Source organism: Cervus elaphus, chromosome 5 (genome assembly GCF_910594005.1).
Source record: "Cervus elaphus chromosome 5, mCerEla1.1, whole genome shotgun sequence".
Lineage (NCBI taxonomy): Eukaryota > Metazoa > Chordata > Mammalia > Artiodactyla > Cervidae > Cervus > Cervus elaphus.
Window position 1 is genome coordinate 3,894,128 of NC_057819.1, and position 9,378 is coordinate 3,903,505.

At 59.3% G+C, this 9,378-nt stretch overlaps 1 protein-coding gene and 1 long non-coding RNA gene across 3 annotated transcripts; one reads left to right on the top strand and one right to left on the bottom strand.

Annotated features, from left to right (window-relative positions):
* Positions 1 to 1,499: 1,499 nt before the first annotated feature.
* Positions 1,500 to 6,062, bottom strand: LOC122693683. The gene is made up of 5 exons (XR_006340967.1): positions 5,936 to 6,062; positions 5,074 to 5,619; positions 4,871 to 4,994; positions 4,255 to 4,493; positions 1,500 to 4,034 (listed from the first exon to the last, which is right to left on the bottom strand). It is a non-coding gene; the product is annotated as an uncharacterized LOC122693683 (long non-coding RNA).
* On the top strand, positions 5,115 to 9,119 carry OSM (oncostatin M). 2 transcript variants are annotated; one of them, XM_043901368.1, is made up of 4 exons: positions 5,149 to 5,222; positions 6,544 to 6,611; positions 6,829 to 6,962; positions 7,526 to 9,113. In XM_043901368.1, exons 3-4 carry the CDS (start codon positions 6,858 to 6,860, stop codon positions 8,078 to 8,080), a joined length of 660 nt encoding a protein of 219 aa, XP_043757303.1. In that variant the 5' UTR covers positions 5,149 to 5,222; positions 6,544 to 6,611; positions 6,829 to 6,857; the 3' UTR covers positions 8,081 to 9,113. The 2 variants fall into 2 exon arrangements, with proteins under 2 accessions (XP_043757302.1, XP_043757303.1); XM_043901367.1 differs by lacking the exon at positions 6,544 to 6,611 and having other exon boundaries at positions 5,115 to 5,222; positions 7,526 to 9,119.
* Positions 9,120 to 9,378: the final 259 nt, after the last annotated feature.

The following is a 9,378-nucleotide window of genomic DNA, read 5'->3' on the forward strand; positions in this document are numbered from 1 at the left end:
CCACAGGATTTCGGTACCACCCATGTACCTCTAGGCATGAAGGCTCTGGTGCTTGTGGCACATAGGCTTAGTTGCTCCTAGGGATGTGGGATCTCCCCTAGCCAGGGATCGAACCCGCGTTCCCCTCATTGGAAGGCAGATTCCTATCCACTGCACCGCCGGGGAAGTGCCCATCAAGTGCATTTAAAGTGTATATAATTCAAGGACTTATATCCAACTGCTGGAGCCTGCGTGCCTTAGAGCCCGTGCTCTGCAACAAGACAGGCCACCACAGCAAGAAACCTGTTCTCTGCAAATCAAGAGTAGCCCCTGCTGGCCACAACCAGAGGAGAGCCTCCATGCAGCAGTGAAGCTCTAGCCCAGCCAAAAATAATAAATAAACAAATAAAAAGTAAATAAATTATAAAAGCCATAATTCAGTGGTTTAAGTACATTTATAAGACAGTGAAATCATCTGTTTGATAGTTAAAAAAATATTTTCATCCCCACCCCCCAAAGAAACCCTATCCATAAGCTATCACTTCTTGCCTGTCCCCAGACCCCCCAACCCCTGGCAACCACTAATCCACTCTCTGTCTCTATGGATTCACCTATTCTGGACATTTCATATAAAGGAATCATACGTGGCCTTTTCTGACTGACTTTCATGGGGTATAATGATTTTGAGGTTCATCCATGTTGCATCCATCAATACCTCATCTCTCTTTCTGGCTGAATAATATTCCAACGTATGGACAGACCACGTTTTAAAATCCATTTCCTGTTGATGGACAATTGGGTTGCTTCTCCATTCGGGCTATTGTGCATGAATGCTTCTGTGAACTTCTGTGTGCAAGCTTTTGTGTGATCACTTGATTTCAGTTCTCTGGCGTGCATACCCAGGAGTGGAACCGCTGGTTGTCTGAGATTTCTATGTTCACCATTGGAGGAAGAGACATTCTTTTTCCTAAAGTGGCTGAATGCACCCTCTTTAATTCCCACCAGCAGTGCACAAGGGCTCCGACTTCTCCCCGTCCAATAAGTCAAACGTATTGTCTGTGTTTGACTGCAGATGCCCTAGTGGAGGTGGAGTGGCATCTCGGTGTAGTTTGGATGTGCATCTTCCTGATGGCTAATGACACTGACATCTTTTCACCTACTTATTGGCCATTTATATCCGGTTTGGAGAAAAGTCTTTTTAATTCCCTTGCCCATTTAAAAATTGGGTTGTAGGCACTTCCCTGATGGTCCAGTGGTTAAGACTTAGCCTTCCTTGCATAGGCTTGGCTGATTCCCTTCCCCATTCCCCTGAGACTATCACAACATTGTTAATCGGCTATACGCCAATACAAAACAAAAACTTTGAGAGGAAAAAAAAAAGACTTCACCTTCCAACACAGAGGGTGTGGGTTCAACCCCTGGTCAGGGAGCTGAGATCCCACATGCCTCGCAGCCAAAAACCAAAACAGAAGAGAAGCCGTATCGTAACAAATTCAATAGAGACTTAAAAACGGCCCACGTCAAAAAAAATTTTTGTTTAATTAAAAAATGGGGTTGTTTGTCTTCTCCGTTGTTTAACTGTGGCACTGTGGTGGCAAGAGGGGAAACTGAGGTTCAGAAGAGGGGGGTGTGACTGGGCCAAGAATTCCAGGCCCACAAGCAGATGGAGACTGGAGCCTGGGTTGGTCTCCACCCATAGTCTGCAGGCCTCTGCACCCAGGGGCCTCCTGCGTCCACTGTTGACCTGTCCCAGGTCACATCAAATCCCTTCCTTGTGTTTAAAGTGGGGGTGGATCCCCAGCTGGAGGGTGGATCAGAAAGGCAAGGAAACAGCAGTTCTGAGGAACCAAGTGGGCCCTCTCTTCCCCTCCGGATCACGCGGACCTGGCTGACGTGGCCTGGGAAGCGGGGACAGCCTGGGCCCTGTGGTCGCGGAGCCTATTTATACCGACGGGGGCCGTGTCGCAAGCCTTTCCTGCTGGCAGGAGGGACGTCACCAGGCGCTGACCTCACCAGAAATGCTGACGCATCTTCCCCTTACGCTTCATTCGGATGGGGCTGTGGGGCTACCTCACCTCAGCCTCCTCCCACCCAGCTCCGGGCTTCTCCCCAGTGTCCCCACTCCCTGCAGCCCCCCAACCACACCCTCTACCTGAAGCCGTTGATTTGCATCCCTCAAGTGCGTGCACTGAGGTCACAACCCCCAGCACCTCAAAATATGAGTGTGCACAGAGCCAGGGCCTGGAAAGGGGCAATCGGGGTAAAGTGGGGCCATTGGGTGGGCCCCATTGCAACGTAACAGGTGTCCTTAGAAGAGGAGGTCGGGGCTTCCCTGGTGTGGTTCAGTGGTAAAGAAGCCACCGGCCAGCGCAGGGGATGTGAGTTCGATCCCTGGTCCGGGAGGCTCCCACGTGCCGTGAAGCAGCAAAGCCTGTGCACCACAGCTACGGAAGCCCACGAGCCCTAGGTCCTCTGCAACAAGAGAAGCCACCGCAATGAGGAGCCCGTGGGCCACAACTAGAGAAAAGCCCATGCAGCAATGAAGACCCAACACGGCCCCAAATATTGTTTTTAAAAAGGAGAAGAGATCTGGGCACAGACAGACACGGCAGGGCAGCCGTGGGAGGAGATGACGAGAAGCCGGCCATCTGCGAGCTGAGGAGGGCGGCCTCAGGATGAATCCAGCACCTTGAGCTCGGACTTTCAGCTCCAGGACTGTGAGAAAACACTGTTGTACACTTCTGTCTGTGGTACCTGGTTATGGCAGCTCCAGCAAACTCACATGTAAGTTTAAAGCTCCGTGCTCAGAGCCAGCTCTTTCAGATGTGCAAGCACCCTCCTCTTAAATATTTTTATAAAAGGTACACCACAAAAAAAAAAAAAAAGGTACACCACAGGTGGGTTGATCTCAATGTCTCTGGGACTTGGAGGCCTCTTTAAACCCAGGAGAAAAAATAAATAAAGAAAGAAACACAGGAGACCCTACTGCCTGGACCGAGGGGTGAAAACCCTGGGCTGTCCCCTGGGCGTGGAGGCCGCTCAGCAAGGGCATGAGGCTCTCTGGCCAGACCTGGCTCTCCTACATGGAGCCCAGCCCTGAGCTTTTCCAAGGTTCTGTTTTTCTCTCATTACCAGGAGCCAGGGAACTTCCCTGGTGGTCCAGTGGTTAAGAATCCACCTTCCAATGCAGGAGATGCAGGTTTGATCCCTGGTTGGGGAACTAAGATGCCACAAGCCACAGGGCAGCCAAGCCCAGGCACCACACTTGAAACCCACTCACCACAACAAAAGATCCTGCGTTCTGCAGCTAAGACCCAACATAGCCAAATAAGTACATTTTTTTTTTTTTTTTAAAAAGCAAACGACTATTAAGGGAGCTGAGGCACGCATGCCAGGCCACTGTCCCTCCCAGGGCTGCAGCGAGATGAGATCAGAGAGTGAAATGAACAAGGATCTGGACCCGGCCTGGGCCCAGGAAGCCACCTCGTGGGAGTGGGCGCCGGGACGGGGAGTCGAGCGGAAGTGACATTCTCAGGAGGAGAATCCAGAACTGGGCCTTGATGGTGGCGAGGGTGTGATGAGGCCCAGGGAGTAGGCTGGGGGGGGGGGTGGGTGAAGAGAAGCCTCCGGGGTTTGGGATGAGGGGGTGCCCCTGGTGTTGCCCATTGCTAGTTCCTTAGCACTTGGAAAAGAGCAGGCCAAATAAATGTTTGTTGACTGCATAAATGAGCCTGCAGAGGGGCGGGCTGCTGGGAATGGCCTTGGGGGTATTGATGGGTGCTGGGGTGGGTGCCCGGCCTCCCTCCTTCCAGCCACCTTGGCATTCCTGATCCGGGCTCCGCAGGGCCCAAGCGGCTCAGGCCTCCCTGGTCCCACGCCCCTCCAAGGGCCCCACCCCGATTCTCAGCCTTTGACACCCTCCTGCCCACGGCACTCCTCAGGGTGCAGGCCAAGGACCCCCAGCCGGTCTGCTGGAGGCGCTGAGGTGGCCAGGCATGGTGTGCGGGCCAGCCCTCGGCCGCTTCGTCCGCGCGCTCACGGGGCCTCCGTTCATCCTGTGGGGAAGCAGCAGGTTGACTCAGGAGGCTGTGTCCGGAGCCCCTCCTCTCGTTTCTTTGAGAAGCAGAGGACCTACTCGAGATCACTATCTTTCAGAGAAAGTGAAACCTGGTCCCCAACCGTCACCACAGCGGCTCCCCCCTCCAGCTTCCCCTCTGAGCTCACAGCTTCCCCATCCCCTCCGCCCCCCTACCCCGCCTCCCCGACAGCCAGTACTTGGAATCAGACTGCTTCATCGCTCCTTTTCCCTTCAAAGGGCCTTTGCCTTTTATGTCCATGATGGCAGCAGCCCGGTGAGGTAGCTGGGAGATACTTTTCAAATCCTCATTTTGCAGGTGGAAGGGGCCTCCGAGGCCCAGGGAGGCGAAGTGAATTGCCTTGGGCCACACAGCATGTCAGAGGGCTTGAGTCCTGATCTCCCTTTCCTCTTGCCCCAAGCGCCTGGTTCGATGGGCCTGGGATGGGGAACACTGGTTATATGCGCGGTGCCTCATGGGGGAGAGGAGATGGCGGGGAGCCCCACTGAGGGATGCAGGTCTTGGGGCCAGAACCACAATCTCAGGGCTGCCAGCCTGGGTCTGGCTCTGTGCCCAGAGCCCCGTGGTTTCCGCTCACAGATGTCCCAACAGCCCCGCGGGAGGGCGGGAAGGGCACCCGAGAAGGAAGATGTCTCGCTCCCCTCACCCCCCAACCACAGTGGCCTGCAAGGCCGACGGCTCCCGGGCAGGGACCAGGCTATGGGCCCTCCAAGGACCCGGCTGGCAAACCCTCCCATCCATCCCGGACACGGCACCCCTGCAGCGGGCATGGACCCCCTTGCTTCCCTGCTCACCCCAGGAAGGCTGAGGCTGTGGTTTGCATCATCCTTGGGCGTGGGGGGCTGACCTCGAAGAACGAATTCGAAGAAAACAGGAGGAGGAGCAGGCATGCCACCGCACTGGGCGCCCATTGGCCGCCTGTAGAAACTTTGGTTTTTTTTAGGGTCATGTTCCCAGAAGGCCTCCCCTCCCCCCACCCCACCCCCTCCCCACCCACCTCACGAGGTGTTGGCCAATCACCCCGACGGGCATAAAGGGGCTGCCAGCCCTCAGGGCTCCAGGCAGGGAGGTGTCACCCCCAGCGGGCACAGGCCGGAGCTCGGTCACCCAGCATGCGGGCACAGAGTATGCAGAGGACACTCCTCAGTGAGTACTTCCTTCCTTCCCGCCGGCACCTGCCTGCCGGGCTCACGGGCACCCGCGGGGAGCAGGGCCACCCTTTGCCCTCTGGGAACCGTGCAGAAGGATGCTGACAAGGGGAGAGAGCCAGGGGGTCAGAAAGGGACCCACAGAGAACACAGCATCTTCACAGGAGAAGGGCATCCTCGGAGGGCTTCCAGGTGGAGGTGATGCAGAGTCGTGGACTCTGGGAGCAAAGGAGTGAGGGAAGGAGATCACCACTGCGGGAGAAGCCAGGGAAGCAGGAGGGAGGCGGGAGATGTGCTGGGGGCAGAGGAGGAGGCCGGGGAAGCTGAGCAGGATTGCGGTGTGATGTCTGGAAGGCCGGTGGGGTGCCTCCTTTTTTTGCCCGGATTCGCAGGCCCTGGGATGGATGGGTACTGTCAGCCGGGTCTGGGGGCCCGGGAGCCCACACAATCACACAGCACCCACAGCCACACCCACAGGGTGACAGGCACACAGAGCCGCGTGACGTCATCGGGGCCCTCGGTGGCAGCATCTGGGAAGCCCCGCAAGCAGCCCGGGGCCCCTGCGGCCGGCGGGGCACAACGGCTGGCCGTGTGTGGCGGGCGGTTCCCTCGGGCCTTGCGCAGACCCAGACACACGCCCACACAGGCACCCTGGTCCCACGTGCTCGGGGCTCACCCCAGCGCCCCCCGCCCCAGCCCTGCAGCAGGTACCTGAGGGGCGGCAGGGGGTGCCTGTGGTCGCGTTTCCTGGGCGCCCAGCCCCCTGGGCCCCGGCTGCAGCGTCTTCCCCAAGGGGCCACGGTTCCTAGGAAGGGAAGGTGGTGTCACTGCCTTCCGGGCCATTGCACCACAGGCCCTTCCGACCACGTGGTTGGCGGTGCCCGGTGGGTGGGTGGGGGGAGGCGGGGGAGGGGCGGGGGGACGCTGTGACGGTGCCCGCCCACTGGGGGGCGCTCTGGCTCACCGCATCTCTTGGGGGGCGCCTGAAAGAAGTGGCCGTTTCCAGAGAGAGGAGGGAGGCCCGAGAGATGGGGGCAGAGGGTGGCCTTCGGTGACCCGAGCAAGCCCTTCTCCTTTGGCGCCTTGGTTCTCCTGTGGGTCAGACGGGGGCGTAGACCAGTTGATCTCACGCATCCTCTCCAGGTAGAGAGGCAGACCCTCCTGGTACTCCAGACAGAGCTCCGGGCTGGGGCTGCAAACCCCTCTGGAGGCCCCCTGCAGGGGTGGGGGGGACTGGGGCCTGTCCCGGGGAGGGGGGCCTGCAGCAATGGCGGATCCTTAGCCCAGAGGTCTCATGAGCCCCATCTGGGTCTCTGCAGGTCAGCTCCCGAGGTTGGCAGGCTGGACCCCGGCTGGGCCCCACCTCCGCTTCTCAAAGGCTTGCTTGGTACGTCGCAGCCACTGTTTCAGATGCAGGGCAGCGGCTCTCTGGACGGTGGTGCTGGGTTTCGCAGGGGTCCCTGGGCACGCCCAGTGCCCAGCCCCGGCCTCCACGCGGATGAGGGATGGGCCGTGCCCCCTGAGGCCCGTGTGAGCGCCCTCCCCTCTTCAGGGCGCCCCCCGGCAGAGACTGAAGCCGGCCCCTCGTCTTCCCTCTGCCCCAGGTCTGGTCCTCAGACTCCTGCTCCTGTGCATGGTGGCCACGAGCAAGTGCTCAGGCAAGTACCACGAGCTTCTCCTGCAGCTCCAGCGCCAGGCGGACCTCATGCAGAACCCCAGCACGCTCCTGGACCCCTATGTGAGTGCCCGGCCCCCCTGGGGGGCACCTGAGTCTCAGAGAACTGTGGGTGGAGCTGGGGCTGGAGTGATCCCCAGAGAGGACCCGCTCAGTCTGGGGCTGGCAGGGAAACCGAGGCTCCACGTTATTCCTGGGCCACAGTGACCATACCGGGTCTAACCCTGAGACGTCAAGGAAACAGTGGGTGGGCCTGGAGGGTGAACCCCGACTCCATCATCTCCTTCATCTGTTTGCCTGCACACCTACCACGGGCCTTGTTCTAGGCACTGGAACGTCGCAGTGAACAGTCCCGCCCTCCTAAGCTCAGGTCACCTCCCATCACTTCCACAATGACACACCTCAGGCCACCGTCACCACCTGTGTGGTCACCCCTGCCAGTCCTGCCTGCAGTGACCCGGGAGTCCCCTCCCTTCTCGGGCCTCAGTTTCTTGATCTGTACAATGGGAGGGTTGGATGGGGGAGGGGCGCATGTGGTCCAGCGGCTCAAGGCTGAGCAGGTATGCGTGCGTGTGTGGTCGGGGCTCCAGGGCTCACCTCTGGACTATCCTTTTCACCCTCCCCAGATCCACCTCCAAGGCCTGCACAGTCCTGTACTGAAGGGATCCTGCATGGAGCGCCCGGGGGACTTCCCCAGCGAGGACGCCCTGTGGAGGCTCAGCAGGCAGGACTTCCTGCGGACCCTCAACACCACGCTGGGCCTCTTCCTTCGCATGCTGAGCGCCCTTCAGCAGGACCTCCCGAAAGCAGCCCATCAACAGGCGGAGATGAACATCCGCGGGCTCGGGAACAACATCCACTGCATGGCCCAGCTGCTGCGCGGCTCCTCGGACCCAGAGGCTGCTGAGCCCACTCAGCCGGGCCCGGGGCCCACGCCGCCACCGCCGCCGCTGCCCACGCTGCCGTTGGACACCTTCAAGCGCAAGCTCAGGATCTGCGAGTTCCTGCAAGGCTACCACCACTTCATGCGCAGGGCCGGGCAGGTCCTCCGGGGCTGGGGGGAGAGACGGGGCCGCAACCGCAGACACAGCCCCCTCCGGGGCCTGCAGAGGGCTGCCCGCAGGACGTGGCCCTTCCCGGGGCTCAGGAGACTTGCGCCCCAGGGCCAGCTGCCCCGGTAGCCTTCGGGGCACCCTGCCAGGTGAAAGGTCAGCAGGTGGCGTGCAGGACGGCAGGCTGCCGCCACCCATCTCCTCTCCGCTCCCCACCTCTCTGAAGCGCACTTTAAGGGGTGTAAGCCAGGCAGCCCCCTCTACCTCCCCCAAGGCCGGGCTGCAGGGAAGATGGTCAGGCTGTGGAGCGCCCCCAGCCCTGGGTTCCTTGGCCCTCGGGGGGTGGCCGGGTCAGGTCCATACGGGGCCAACTTTCCATTGATTCAGGGGTCGGATGACACAGGCTGACTCACGGCCAGACTGGCCCCCCCACCCCCCGCTCCCCGGAGACCGGCCGGACTGTCCCTCTCATGACTTGCATGGCTCTTGCCCCCGTACTTCCTCCTTTCCCTAGTGGCCCAGCTCCAAGGCGGTGGGGGTCAGGGCCTGAGTTGGCCGACTATGCCTCATCGCGTCTCGGGCCAGATCCCTGGATGCCTGGGAGGCCTCACTTTAGGCAGCTGTGATGGGGCGGAGGGCGCAGGAAGGAGCACTGATTGGGTGGGGGGTGTCGGTCCGAGGTTGGCCTCTAATTCGCTGTGTGACCTCATCAAGGCCACCTTGCTTCTCAGGACCGCAGTTTACTCTGTGATTTGAAGGGCTTGGGGACCACGTGCAGCCCTCTCTGCTTGTCAGTTGCTGGGACTCTGTGACACAGGGTGGATATCAGATTCTCTCCATACAGAAGGACACACGGGGCAGACGGCCCCTGGGCACAGGCTCCGCTCTCTGGAGGAGACCTAGTCTGGAGGAGAGCCTGGTCTTGGGTCCCGGCTGCTGGCTGCGCTCCCTGGTGGTGCATCATGGTATTTTTTCGTGCTGAAATCATCGCCCTCCTGGAGGGGGGGTCCCAGAAGCTTCTGGGCCAATTCCTTGGAGGGACAGGACTAATTTATAGACTTTTTTTTAAATCAGTTTTTTAAATCTGTTTTCTATTTATAAGGCTTATTTATGATGTGTATTTAATGTTAATATTGTGCATATATTTAAAATTTGCGTGGTTTCTAAAGCCCTTGTGTGTCTCTGCTGCATTGTAGGGGGGTTTGGGGAAGCCTCTTGGAGATGGGGGGGGTCCCTAGGTGGCAAGGCCACAAGCGTCCACCACTGGAGGGCTGGGCTGGGGGTCCTTGCTCTATCCAGGAAGGGAAGCCGCACACCCTCGTCAGCTGTGGGCTCTGACTGTGGGGGCATCTCAGAGAAGGTGCCCATTTTCTCTGAGTGGGTCTCCCTTGAGAATCTGGGGACCAGACGTTGGGGAACCAGAGAGA